This window comes from Rhamphochromis longiceps, linkage group LG3 (genome assembly GCF_057381845.1).
Source record: "Rhamphochromis longiceps isolate RC_006_pf linkage group LG3, R_longiceps_female_GT1.1, whole genome shotgun sequence".
In the NCBI taxonomy this organism is placed as follows: Eukaryota; Metazoa; Chordata; class Actinopteri; order Cichliformes; family Cichlidae; genus Rhamphochromis; species Rhamphochromis longiceps.
In genome coordinates, this window is record NC_140559.1 from 42,923,675 (window position 1) to 42,937,993 (window position 14,319).

Here is a 14,319-nt window from a genome sequence, read left to right on the forward strand (position 1 = left end):
CTTAAGATGGTTTAGACGTGCAGAGAGTGGACATATGGGACAAAGGATGCAAAAAGAATATCTCAGAGGAGGTTCAGGATATTAGAGATGGAGGCAGATGATCCACTGTGGTGACCCCGACAGGCAGCAGCCAAAACAGACACGAAACAAGAAAGCACGATGACTCCTCTTTGAATTTTGACCTAGCTACACAATCTGTGTGAGCAGAGAAAATATTTATTACAACATAATCATTACAGTAATGTGTTTTCCAACTTGTACAGATTCACGTAACAAATCTCTTACAGTAAAGTCAAATTTAAGTGCAAAACTTCTGATAGCAATAATGTATGTACAAAAACAAAAAAAATCCCTCATTTCTCTACAGCAAACAGTAGCCACATTAGGGTAAAGAATTAAAAAAAGCAGTAGTTTTCCTGTTCCCTTTTAACTGTTGTACAGTAATAGTACAAGAAGTACAGCAGGCAGTACATGTGGCAATCAGAAACTGATCCAAGTCAGACAAAATAAAGGTGAAGTGTGAAAACATCTCAATCTCAGCAGGTTTGTTGTAAAGAAAGAGCGAATGGGAGGGGGATGGACAGCATATTAAGACCAGCTTTTACATAAAAATAAATCTACAGCTGCATAGAAGCCGATCAGTGTGTGTTGTGAGGGGGGACGTTATGTGTGGCGCACACTCTGTTCACATGGCACGAGTGGCAGAGGAGGTGGGAGTCCAGAGGGAAGCACTGCGAGCCGGGCTTATCGGAGAGCTGCTTGCCGCACTCCTGAGGGTGGAAGAGAGGAGACGGGGCGAGGTCAGCTGTGGGTTCGCTTCAAAACGAAGTCAGAAACGTTAAGTCGTCACTTACCTCACAGTGGTAGCACTCAAAGTGGTAGTCTTTGTTCATAGACACGACCCTGAGGATGTCTTCACTGCCCTGAAACAGCAAACAGGTCAGCAGAGCCACATTTCCAGTACTTTCCTGCCTGTTCTGTGTCACACTGCTGTGTAAAGTTTGGAAAACTGCCCAAAACAAAGTAAATTATGAACACAGTCATGCTAATTCGTTGCTGTGGGACAGATTCTGGTTCAAACATACACTGAATCCGAAGTGTTGTGACACAGCAGCTTTTAGAGGGCAGTGTCTACACTCACGGTTCATGAGTGCAAGCCACAGCTCATTTTTTAACCAGGCCAGCTGACCAATCAGAGCAGATGGGGCCTTCTAGGAGGGAAGGCTTAACCAGATGGGAGCTTAAATGGTAGGAAGAGGAACAGTACGAGATAGGTCAGCGTTACTCACCTCAGTAGGCAAGATGGGTTGTAAACAGGCAGCGCACTTCGGGGCAAAAGTCCTGCAGTGAGACACAGGAGCGGTTATTTTTAAGCAGCAGCACATTCTGCAAAATGTTAAATGTGCAAACTTCATAACATCTTCAGTACAGAACAGCTGAAGCTCTTATAGCAGGAGTGTCAAACATAAGGCCCAGGGACCAGGATTTGTCCAGCAAAGGCTCCAGTCTGACCGTTTTGTGCTCGGGTACAATACTCACTTGTTGTAGTCTGCAACGCAGTAAATTTTGCTGTGCTGGTCAACGGTGAAAGGCACCCCATCCAGAGCCTTGGAGCACACCACACAGCGGAAACAACCGGGATGGTACGAGTTCCCAAGAGCCTGCAGGATCTGAGGGTGAGAACAACCAGATCTAAGATTTAAGTTCAAAAATAAAAATATCAAAGGCTGGATAAGGATCCACCAACTGCAAGGGAGTGGTTGGCTATTGTGAAGGATGTGTGTGTGTGTAGGAGCATAAAAGGAACAGAGAAAATTTTGTTAGGTTTTACTTTTTCTAGTCTTCCGTTTCTTCTTCCTCCAAAGAAAGCAGATTACATCAAAACAGACTACATCAGATTTGATGTAGGCCGCCCAGCTTTGACGATATCTCCCTCATCTTGAGTATAATGGCATCAAAAGCAAACATGTCTCTGACCAGAACTTACAATCTGGTTGCTCAAAAAACAAATAAAAGAATACAAACCTTGAAGCTGTTCTGAGTATTTTCAAATAGCAGTGATTTTTCCCCCCACCAGTCAAAGACTCACACAGCCAGCTAAACAGTACAGCCATTAATGATGACATCCTGTCACAGCCCTCTACTCCAGCTCCCTTTGCACCGTGGCTCTTCTGTTTACCCTCAAGTTACATTTTCTAGCTACTTGGGGACAGCTTCCAGTTAAAAGTGAGGTTTTTTGTCCCCATTGTTGTCAATCCCTTGCACATAAATGATTACTGGTTTTCTTTCTGTAATGCATTAAAGTCTCGAGTGATTTGGTGCCATATTTAAAAAGTAAAGGGGGAGGGGGGACTTCCCATAAAGCCAAAAAGAGCATCAGACTCAGGTAATAACAGGTTTAGCATTACCACACTGTCCTGCCAACATCCTCCACTTTCAATCAGTAATCCAGCAGAGACCAGACAGCGTTCAACAGGAGACAAAAGAATAAACTTTATTAACTTGAATGTTATACTTTAAGCAGCAGTGTTTCCAATTAAACTCCCAAGTCCAGCAGGAATGCATTTTCCCCTCTCAACACTGTTGCACCAACAAGTTTTCGAGCCACTGATGCAGAAAATAATGCTTGTGGATCACAGACACAGTGACAGCCTGCTATTTATATTATGGGTATTATGTGGTTCAAATATGGTGAAAAGTTTTAAGATAATCACTGCAGAGCCATTTTTTTCCCTTTATCAAAAACCCAAGGCAAACATTCCAGTGAAAATCTGTCGTGGGAAACCAACGAGCAGCCAACAGAAGGATGTCACTGAATTTCTCTACTCTCCGAGGGATTCTTCGAAAACATTATGGGAAACGTTGGATGTAAATAACTAAAAGGAAGATTAAAGATTAGAGCGTTTCTTCTGAGTTCTTCCAAATGTTTGGGAGGTATTTGGTGTGCTGGTTCTCACACACTCACACAGAGCCCTCACCTGTTCGAGAATAAGGTGGCCACACACGCTACACTTCTCCGCAGCCGCCTGGAATCCCGAAAACTGTAATTAAAACAAAGAGATTACTAATATCGCAACCTCGATTCCCCCCAAACCGACTCCGAGCACGTCTGAGTGTGTTTGTGTGTGAGAGAGGCGGATGACAAAACAAGCCTCGGCCTCGACTCTTACCATATAATCCTCTTTACAGTACACAGAGCCGTTGACATTGTAGAAGTCCTTGTTTCTCAGGGTGCGTCCTGCAGATGGGGGCAGAGGTGACTCAGCATAATTAAATCTCCACATTTTTGTGGTAAATGCTTCAAAGAGGGCGTTTGCAGAAGGTGTGGCGGTGGCACAAATTCATCATTAAGCCTGATCATCATTGCTGTGTTTGGTCAGGTGTGTGTGTGTCTGTGTGCGTGGGTGGGGGGAAGCCGTACTCACCGCAGGACACGCAGGTGAAGCAGCGAGTGTGATAGAGGTTTTCCAGAGCCTGGCAGGCGTTATCCGCCCCGTACACTCCTTTCCCACACTTCACGCAGGTTCCTGCCGGGACACAAACTCGCATTTAGTCGGGAGCAATGGCTCGGCGGGGGCTCTCAGCGCTCTGTTTACGACGCATTCCTGGAGAATGTGTCTGAAATCCAACTCCACACAAAGTGTCAACACTTGTAAATCCTCTCGTTCGCACCACCTAGGGGATTTTCACACAGTTAAAACCTCGTTACCCATGCCAGCCTGTTTGCTCATCCACTCATGAGTGTCTGCCGAGCCTCTCTGTTATTAAAGGGAAACTCCGCCGGATCTGACTTCTTGGCAGCTTTTCCAGAACATAGACGATTCTTTCTTCTGGAGTTTGGAGACCGAGACCTTTAAATTTAAACCCCCCACATTAAGAGCAATTTGGAGACTTAACATCATAGCCATTTTTCCCTCCCCCTACCATGCTGGGGGCCAAAACTACAAAGCAAGCAACGACAAAATTAATAGAAATTAACGCTTGTGCAGCTTTCCTTAAATTGCTGGCCAGTGGCTAAGAAACAAGAAGCTTGGTGGCATTTTTGGGGGCTGAAATACTGAAGATAACCAAGCAAAATGGACCTACAAAAAAAGAAATGCAAGTAATCAGTTTTACTTCTGTGAAAAAGCTTCAAAAATGAGCCTGTTTGTCTCCAACCTCATTCCACAATCATATGTAAAGCAGAAATGTGGTGGCCTGCGCATCACTCTTTCTGTGATCAATTTAAGGGTTGGTCTGAGCTTTTTCCCCCCCTTCTCCTTTCTAATGTGGCTCAGGGAGTGCCACACAAATCAAGAATTCCTACACCCTGCTTCTGCGAGCTTGGACAATCCCTCCGATATTTAGGAAGAGGCATGAGCCGGTGCCAAAGCCAAAAACCAAAGAGCCGAAACTTTAAATATAATGTATGAAAACGGCTGCATATAGAAAGAGATGGAAAGAAAGCGGGGTTGACATTACTCACTGAAAAGAACGAAAAGAGAAGACTGAACTTAGGGTTTAAAAACAAAGGGTTTTTCAAAATAAAGCTCACTAGGGGCACAAAAGTCAAGTTGATACCAAAGAAAATGACAAATGTCACACTTTGAACTACATCTGCTCTCCTTTCATGACTTAAAACTAATCAATAGACACATCGCATGACTACATTTGTGTGACTACACCTTGTTCTTTTCACATCATGAGACAATATAAGGTATTTAAGGTGGACCTGTTATTCTTATTTCCATTTTGTTTTAATTATAGGACTCTACTAGAGCAGCTTTGCATGAGTCACAGCGCAAAATAATCCTTACTTATCTTATACTGGGTCTGTGTGGCCCCTCAGTTCATCCTCTTCCTGCTTTTTTCTGATTGACTGCCCCTGACAAACAGAAGCTTTCTATGCTCTGAGCCACATCCTATTAAAATAAAATAACACTCGCTGAAACGCATTTATAGCAGCCTGAAGCCTGAACTTTTGGCTCACACACTCGCACACATGCCGCCCTCCATGCTGGAAACTCTGAGCATGTACAAAATGAGCGTGAAACAGTGAAGCTTAAAAGCTATAAATCGACATCTGTTCAGTTTATGTTCCTCTTCTTCCATTTTTACTTTCTTTTTTCATTATTACTGCGTTTATTTTTTTTTAATTTTGTTCAGCTTTACACCTGAACACAGGTGTGTGCTGCCGAGCTGAGCTCAGGGCGTCTGTCTTCACGGCTCAGAGCTTCTGATTCCTCGCTAATGGCTGAGAGGAATACAGTATTGTATGTCCCCTCCAGGCACACATACCTGAGCTGAAAAACAGGCTACAGCACACCACCCCTGCACACGCCAAGGCAGCATTACACACACACACATATACACATGACTCACACACACACTGCGTTACTGTGGCCTGAAGTCACTCAAAGGGGGGGGGGGGGGGACACACCCTGCCACAAAGAAACAATATACACACAGAGACATACGCACATTCATCTAGCCATCCTAACACACACACGCTCGCGCACACACACACACTGGCACACTGAGAGAACTGGAGCCCTAATCTTGTGTGACTCAGTAATAGCTGGAGCTGTGTTTATATGGAACCATGTAATTTATGTCTGAGTGTTACAGCAGAATTTTGCACTTTAATCGGCGTGCAGATCCGCTGCATTAGCCCTCTGTGCGCACCACCACTGTGGCAAATTGGCAAGATGTGCAAACATCAGCTGACAACCGTGCGTAACTTTTAGCGCACTGATTTTCTTTCCTCTCTCCGGTCAAACACGTCTACTTGTCTGCATCTCGGTTTCTGAAGCCTGGCTGATGTTTTTTTTTTCTTTCCCCTCCTCCCCCCTCCCCTTCTCCACTCCTTTAATGCTTTGTGTGTTATGACCCTGCATGTCTCTGCAGGTTCTGTGGCACCATCCACCTATCCATACACACTCTTTCAACTATTAATCTGTCCATCCATCCATACAACCCTTTCATTTAGAGAGAAACCTGTGATCCGACACCAGGCGGTGAGGACAACAGTAATAACACAGTGAGGGGCGGACGCCGTGGGGACGGATGAGCAGTGAGGCTGCTGGCTCGGGTTAGGGATGTGATTTTACTGTTTTTAAAGTTAAACACAGCTGCCCATCTCCATCCAGTCCCACTGATTTGCTTCTTTTACTTTTTGTTTTGCAAAATAAATTTATAAAAATTTTTTAAAAAAAATAAGGATCTCACCAAAGAACTCCTGCCGGTTTTCTGTTGCCTCTCTCCCAGGCAAGGCTCCTGGCTCCTCCTGAGGTTTGGCCAGCCCTCCTGCTGGCGTGACGCCCGATTTGGCGTGAGGCGTGAGGCTGAGAGCCTGCTCCTTCAGCATCAGGCCCTCCAGCAGCCCATCGCCCTCCAGCGCAGCATCTCTCAGCAGAAGTCGGGTCAGCTCTTCCTGGTATCGGGTGCCGGGCAGGTCTGAGTATCGGGCCCTCTCTCCCATCGTGCCTGGATCTTTGCCTCGTACGCCCGCCTGCTGCTCTTCCCACCAATCTGGAGCTGTCTGATAACACGTTGCCGCGGGACTCCCAACCGCAGGCGGGTAGGAGTGACGGCTATCGTACACACCTGAACGTATCCCTGCCTCCAGGTACTGAGTCCAGGCCTCTACGGAGGTCACTCCGGCCCTGCCCGGGACTCCGTATCCAGTTGCAGAGCCTCCGGTCGGCACAGATGGGGACTGCTGCTGGGTAGGGAGGCCTCCGGATGCAGAATAGCGCAAGTCGTAGCCGAGACTGATGCCACTGGTCCGGTTGCTGCTGCAGCGGCTCCCCATGGGACTCCCTCCTCCTCCTCCGCTGGCCGTGCTGGAGGCAAAGCTGGACCTGGGGCTGACCAGCACAGACTCCTGGAAGCTGAAGGATGAGCACGGACTCAGGGTTGGCCCTGGCGGGTAAAAGAGGCCTCCACCTCCTACACCTCCTCCGCTCATATCAGATGGGCGATGTGGTGGATGAGAGAGGGATGCCGGCCGGGTGCTCTCCCACAGATCGTTGCCTGTGCTCAGCCGCTTGTAGAACAGGGTTTCCTGGAGAGACAGGCGTTTGTGCCGCTCAGGCTCAGAGAGGTAGCCGGGCTCAGCCAAGCCGCCTCCGCCGCCTCTGGGCGCCGATCCATATCCCGATGCAGCAGGGTATGGTGGCGGGACGGAGAGTGGAGGCGGCTGGGACAGGAGCTGCTGTCGTTGGACCAGCTGCTGAAGCTCCAATGAGTATCGACGTTGATTGAGGGACACCTTGGAGCCGAACGCTCCCATGGGGTCGCACTCGGGACTCAGGCCGGACTCACGCCTAAGGTGGGAATCTACACCTTCACCCAGGTAGCAGGAAGCCCGCTGCTGAGAGGAAGGACGCCTCAGCGGTGCCAAGGTAGAGGGGTGAGGTGGTTGCTCAACATCTGGGGGGATGGTGCCCACTGTGGAGGAAGTAGATGGTGTGGTGAGGAGCTGAGAGGAAGTCAACCCCATTCCTCCTGCTCCTCCTGTGCCGCCTCCTCCTCCTCTCCCACTTGCTGGCACACATGGATCACTTGTGGTTGCCGAGGCAAGCGGGAACTGGCCAGGTCTTGCGGGCGAGGCAGCTGCAGAGCTGGGAGCCAGCGGCAGAACGCTGCCCCCTCCTCCGCTGCCGCCCACAGGGACGCCGGTGTTGGCGTTGCTGTTATTGGAGTTGCTGGAGGAGTCGTGCTTTTTCTTCGACACGTTGAATTTCACACTCCCCGAGTCCGTTAGCTTCAGCTTCTCCAGCAGCTTGCTTATCGGCCTGTCCATGATTAAGCCTTCCTGTGCTCCCTCTCACACACACACACCTGCCTGGGCAAAGTCAAGTCTTACAGCAACTCCCCCCTCTCTCTGTTTTTTTAAATGTTACAGAGTACTGCACTCAAATACAGTGTGAGTGGACGTACAGCAGAACAAAGACTGAAATCTACAGTTATTCCCTTGTGACGGCTACAATAAAATCTGTAACAAGAAATTAAAAAACTGGCCTGGAATCTAGTTCAAAGCTACAAAAGAAAAACAAAAGCAGGACCCCTTCTATACAGATACAATAAATACAAAAAAAGAGCAGATAAATAAAAACTTTTAAGACATTACAGGGTGGTTACATGACTTGAGTCCTGTGAGTCACCTGGCTGCCCTCATGTGGTAAATCCACAGGTACAGGTAGGCTGTGGTGAGGAAGAATCCATTGGAGTACAAAAAAATTACTAACACAATTCAATCCAGCCAGGAAACGGGAGAGACAGACATCCAGGAGACTTCTGCGTGGACCTATGATCGCAGAGGGCCTCCTTTGTGGACCCTCATGTGGCTCCACAGCTGCATGGTCTCTGTTTAAAGTTTTTAAAAAGAAGACTTAAATACACTCGAGCCAAGTCTCGGGCTGCTATCGCGGATCTCCTCCAGTCTGGGGTTTGAATTTCCTCTTAACGAAGCACAAAGCGGGGGGAGAGAGAGAGAGCGAGGGAGAGAGAGGTTCAGCAGGATGCAGGCTATCACCTCTTCATGTGGGTCCAGTGTAGACGAGAAAAGCAGAAATCCGCTTGTTCGCAGATAGTCGACTCACCCGACTTCTGCCATTCATCTCAGGGGGGAAAGTTACTCGGAGGAGGGAAAATAATGACAGAAAAGGCGTATTTTAGTTGTAAGCGAGCCAACGGAAAGCGCACACACCGCACTGGCTTTACACTCCTCCGTCCATCCGCCTGTGCTCGACTCCTTTTATCATTCCCGTTTTCAAAAGAGAAATCCTGTTCGGGACTCGGTAGGAAAGCAGCGGGGAAGTTTGGGAGGACAGCAGGAACTGAGGGGAAAACCGGCGCGCCGTTACACTCGAATCAACCCCCAGCAGGCCGGTGCAGGACTAAAAGAGCCGCTCGTGATAAATAAAAATCCCTCCCCGTGAGCACTGCACAGTCGACAACTTTGTTTCTTTCTTTCTTCCCCCTAAATAATTACTTACCTCCCCCCTTCGCCCACAATGTCGTCAGGCTAACGAAAGCGCGACCAAGCTAGTTCCGGTTACGTTTTTTTCTAAATAAACCTCTCCAGATACGTGTTATGTTTTACTCAAGCAAGAGGATAACAGGAGCTCCTTTGTAGCATGGGTTTGTCCCAGATACGAAACAATGCTTTCGAGTAACGTTTAAAGTGCAATTTTGTAGTTTACAACGCCACAAAATCGGATTTGATAGCCTCCGTGTTGAAAGCGTTAGTTTAACGGCTTTTATATTGAAGGCGGAACATCGCGACCGTTACACTGCGTGTGAGTGGTGCGTTCGACTTAACGCATTTTAAACGGCGGCTTGTATCCCCCAACAAGGCCGGAACACCTTTTTACCAGACATGCTGTGTCGTCATTCATAACGCAAAACTCCACAGAGGATAACGCCAGCGAGACCGTCTCTACACAACTACATACTCAACATTTAATAAACATCATAATAATATAAAAAGAACACTTAAAAATAATCGAGCCAAGCCAAAACTGTTTTTTTTTTTGTTTTAAAGTTTCCTGTAACTAAATATTTAGACCAAAATAGATTGAAAAATGTTTCTATTCAGTTTCTGACTTTTTAAATGAAGACTTCAGCCTCACCCAAGGCCTTAGGAACCACTGAGGTAATGTCTAAAGTGGTGGAAGTAGTCATCAGAGTAGGTCAAGGGAGCAGCTCCACAATTCAACACTGCATTTACATTATAAGCACTGGACAATAAAATACGCTTAAATCCGTCATATAGCTATGCTCTACTTTTTTTAAAAAAAGAAGAAGGTTATTTTAACAATAGGCTGTGATTTATTAAAGTGCAAACATAATTATTCTGGCTGCTAGTGATCTGCTTGATATACTACCTAAACTTAGTCAACTATTTTATTATTGATTACATAAGCTGCCAAAGAGATCTGCTCTTTTAAAAAGAGAGCAATATTTGCCTTAAAAATTTAGTTAATTTGTATTTATTTGTTCACCACTGGGGTTTAAGTCCAGTAAAATCACGTACTTCTACAACTGCACCGTTTTAATGCTCAAATTAGACACTTCCTGAAAAATAAAATTCAATAACGTAAATAGGATTCAATTCATCTTAGTTTAATCTTTGTGCTTACATCAGTCATGCAGCAATGCATAAAAAAATAATGGTTTATTCAAACAATAAGTACCAATTCATTAGGTAGGTGTAAACATAATTATTCAGGCTGTTCAACTGTAGCTTCAGCTATTACACTAACATTCACTACTTACTTTATATGTTTTATATAAGCTACCAAAGAGATGTTCTGGTTTAAAAAGTTCAATATTTGCTTTCAAAATGTAGCTAAGTGGTAAAAACTTAAGGAGTAATTTTACTTAGATCATTTTAGCACTGGTGTATGAGTCCACGGAAGTGACATTGTTGTACATTACAGTGTTTTAAAGGTCAAATCACACATTTTCTGGGGGACAAAAATCACATTTCAACAAAGTAAAGAGGTCTAAATGCATCCCCACAGGACTATTGCACATGAGGTGGTAAAACAGGGGCACATGTTCATGCTTGCTTAGCTTCATTTAAGTCTTCGTTTATTCTTTAATATGTTAGTTTATTTTATAATTGGCCTGTTTTTTGACTTTCACTGACTAATACACTTGGCTCCAGGAGAAGCATAAACAGGACCCCCCCCCCCCCCCCCCCCCCCCCCCACACCCTGGGGGCCCCTGAGAGGGTTAACCTGCCCCGAAGCGCTTCTAGCCATTAGGTTAGCGTTGTGATGGAGCTCTGGATACACACGTATTCATGTGGTTGTGGCTTGGCACAAGCTTAAACTGTGAAATGACCACCAAGCCAAACCAACAGTATAAACAGTCCTGTTTTCAGAAATACCCTCATTTTGTCTGTGCTCATATAGGCTGACTGTAACCAAAACCACGGCCCTGTGCAGTTTACTGTAGCGCCAGCTGTAAATCCTAATGTTACAAAGCAGTAATGGAAAATGACTACGCTGAAATACACATTGAGAGTGTAGGCCACTTGGACTTGTCTACTTCAAAATAAGAGTGACATACTGCAGTTTTTTTCACACTTCTTCACTTTAGCTGACACCAATATTTACTAGTTACCTTTCAAATTAAGACTTCCTCTTTATTTTTTCAACTTAATGCTGTTAAAGCACAACCAAAAGCACGTATATTTGCGGGAACAAGCACCACCTCGCTCTCCCTGCACATTAATGCATCAACACCGTAATAATAAGCTCTTAGCTTCAAGGATATACATCCCTAATGTTTCCCAGTTGCTTGTAGTTCATTAAGAAGCCTCTGTTTTGACACAGAGCGCCTCTCTGGCTCTGTTTAACATTTATAATCACGTGTTGTTGCACATTAGAGTCACAGCAAGTGGATCCGCGTCGTTGAGGCAACGGGCCTACTTTGTTGTACCACCAGCCTGTGGAATGCGCGGAAGGACACGGCGCGGTGAGGCGGCCGGTAAATTTTTTCAGCGTGTCTGAGCTCTCCAAGGACGATACAGAGTAAACATCCCGCTGCTATTTCAGGACTACCCGGCATTAGTCTGCGCGGATTCCGGCCGATTTGCGGCACTTTGACGGAAACACCAAAAAACACAGCAAACACAGTCCGGCTGTATGCTGTGTTTGCAGGAGGCTCGCTGACCTTTCAGTTTATTTTATTTTTAAACATATGCCCATCAGATCTCTTCCCCACGCAGCCCATCGCAGCTCCTGCGGGTTTCACCGGAGTACCTTGCAGCAACCTCTGGCAACCTCTGGCGCTCGCCTCACGGCTGCGAGTGGGAACTTGTCTGCAAAGCTAACAGAAATTCTTCAGGGCTTAGTGTCGGTGCTGTTCATACAAAAACAGCACTTTGAAGAGCTGCGAGAGCGGCCGTGCTCTGCCGGTAATGATTACAGACAGGCACGTGAAGTGCAGACCCATCTATCTCCATCACTGTGTATATAAATCACTCACTATTTGTATTATTTCTCTTAAAAGGTAGCTGCAAATAGAACAAACACAGCTGCGAGGTGCCCCACAACCTCAAGTTTCTGGCAAAAGACCAGCTTTCCCCAAATGTTGATTTTGGTGATTTTATGAGCATTTTGTTTTTCAAAAAAAAAAAGTAAGACTGAAAAAATGTGGAGATTTAAGCTTATGAGCTTATTAGGCCTACACTTTATTTTACAGGCAACATGTTCTAAATTCAAGTTCTGATTACTTATTCAGCACCAAAACGCAACATCAGTCACCTCAACAAACTTCATATTATAAGGTTAGAGGTCCTAAAATAATACGGGTGATGATTTGGCGCCAGCAGCAAAGAAAAACTCCCTTTTAACAGGAAGAAACCTGCAGGTTCAGGGAGCTGTGCACAGTTGGGGTGAGGGAACGAGAAAAATGGCAACACTTACCAAAGCAAACACAAAAAGTTTAATGAACAATGGTAGTCATACTCTACCTTAAAATTGGAGGCACAGAGAACTAATATAATTGTTCCTTTGATGTTTTGGACACCTAGTTTTCAATGTTTCCTCCTTTTTGTGCTTTAAAGGCCCCAGCTGTGGGTCAGCTGATCTCACATTAAGGCTAACCTTGTGCGGGATCAAAACATCACACTACAACCTTTTGATCAGCTAAAAAAAAAAAAAAATCGGAATAACCTTTACACGATGAGCAAACATCTTTACATTTGAAAATTTCCAGCTTCCCATTAGCAGTCTGGATAACCTGCGACCTCTCTAGCACGAAAAACCTGTTTTTTACTGCTCTTATCACATCTGACATGCTAAAAAGTGAATAAATCACCTAAGCTGTTCTTTGAAAGATCTCCCTCCTATTCATTTCCATTATAACCTCATTATAAGTGGCGTTGCACTCACTCAAGAAACAGGTGCTCCTCAGACGTGGAGCGCCACGGGATGACCACAGAGGCCTGACTGGTTTGAAGTCGGCGAGTGCGACGGGGATGAAAAGAAATCAGCCTTCTAAACATTCCCAGATGTCTTGCTTCATCACCTTGTCGTGCCTTTGATATGCCAGCAACGACCACGCCATCCATAAACCGTGATCACACAAGAAAAGTGTGCTGTAACCAATTTCCCCGGCACATATCTGCACTTCCAAGAAAAAGCACAGGTGCCACATTAAACAGAAATGCTGCGTGGAAGCATTAACAACAACATGAGCTGCAGCCATTAAGGTTGTTACTTACAGCTGCATCTTTCCTTCACAGGTGGGCTGCGATGGTCCCAATGCAAAGGTTTCCAGCTGGATTAACCTCTTAAAGGCCCCCAAGGGGGAAAAAAGAGCTGCTGGGCCACTATTTACCCCTCTCCTGTCTGCATTGTTGCCCGTGTGTTCCCACCACAGAGTACACACACCAGACTCCATCAGACACACGTATGGCAGCTTTTTGTGGTCATTTTAAACACACATAGATTGAGGGATATGTACCATGTGCAAAGTTTTAACAGTTCTTTTATACATTTAGCAGTGCTAATAATATGAGTAAGTCTTTATTTCATTTGCTGCTATGCAACTGTGGAATGAACTGCTGACCCCTCAATCCACACACAACCACACATTCATACTTTACCTTTTTTCTCTGTACACTTCAATCACTTTGTTTACCTCACATCGACGGAATCTTTTAGATGAACCGTTTAACTTCATATGCATGTCTTTGTGCTAGTGAAGGAAGCTGGGGGACCTAAAGCATACTTGCAAGCTCATTACTAAAAGGCCCCAACAAGGTTTTATACCAGGATACTTTCACAGCCCACCATGTGGTGTTGTGCGTGCTCGTTTAAGGTCACATTTTCATCTCTAGGGGGGAACATCAGTCCTGAAAGTACGTTCTAATTCGTTATACTTCATGTGTGCTTTCCCCTAATTTCAAATACAGTTGTTGAGAAACATTTGAAACAAAGAACACACCTTTAATGTTTTAAATTACTTTTTATGCATGTACACCTTACTGTCCAATTTATTTGAATGTATTTTAATTCAGATGTGTCAAATTAATTTAATTAATTTATTAGTTTCTTTATTTAATTCGTTTATTTTTTGTATATATTTTATTGGACACATAGATTGTCTTATTGTCTTGCTGCTTGTCAATAATAATGGATTGCATTTATATAGTTTTTCGAGACCCTCAAAGCGCTTTACAGTTCCACTACTCATTCACACACTGGTGAAGGCAAGCTACAGTTGTAGCCACAGCAGCCCAGGGGCAGACTGACAGAAGCAAGGCTGCCATATCGCCTTGCTTCTGGGCCATCGGCCCCTCTGGCCATCACCAGC

The 14,319-nt window shown here is 45.3% G+C and overlaps 1 protein-coding gene across 1 annotated transcript; it reads right to left on the reverse strand.

The window, feature by feature from the left end:
• Nucleotides 1-169: 169 nt before the first annotated feature.
• On the reverse strand, nucleotides 170-9,001 carry ajuba (ajuba LIM protein). Its single transcript, XM_085398875.1, has 8 exons — nucleotides 6,208-9,001; nucleotides 3,426-3,527; nucleotides 3,171-3,238; nucleotides 2,979-3,041; nucleotides 1,540-1,670; nucleotides 1,290-1,341; nucleotides 855-923; nucleotides 170-770 (listed from the first exon to the last, which is right to left on the reverse strand). Exons 1-8 carry the CDS (start codon nucleotides 7,784-7,786, stop codon nucleotides 639-641), a joined length of 2,196 nt encoding a protein of 731 aa, XP_085255001.1. The 5' UTR covers nucleotides 7,787-9,001; the 3' UTR covers nucleotides 170-638.
• Between the last annotated feature and the right edge of the window lie 5,318 nt (nucleotides 9,002-14,319).

What these genes read in the sequence shown, in the direction of transcription:
- ajuba (XM_085398875.1), bottom strand. Translation starts at nt 7,786, where the DNA reads ATGGACAGGCCGATAAGCAAGCTGCTGGAGAAGCTGAAGCTAACGGAC. An exon ending in AAACCGGCAGGAGTTCTTTG is followed by an intron (nt 3,528 to 6,207) that starts GTGAGATCCTTA and finishes GTGTCCCGGCAG; the next exon opens with GAACCTGCGTGAAGTGTGGG. An exon ending in AACCCATCTTGCCTACTGAG is followed by an intron (nt 924 to 1,289) that starts GTGAGTAACGCT and finishes TTGCTGTTTCAG; the next exon opens with GGCAGTGAAGACATCCTCAG.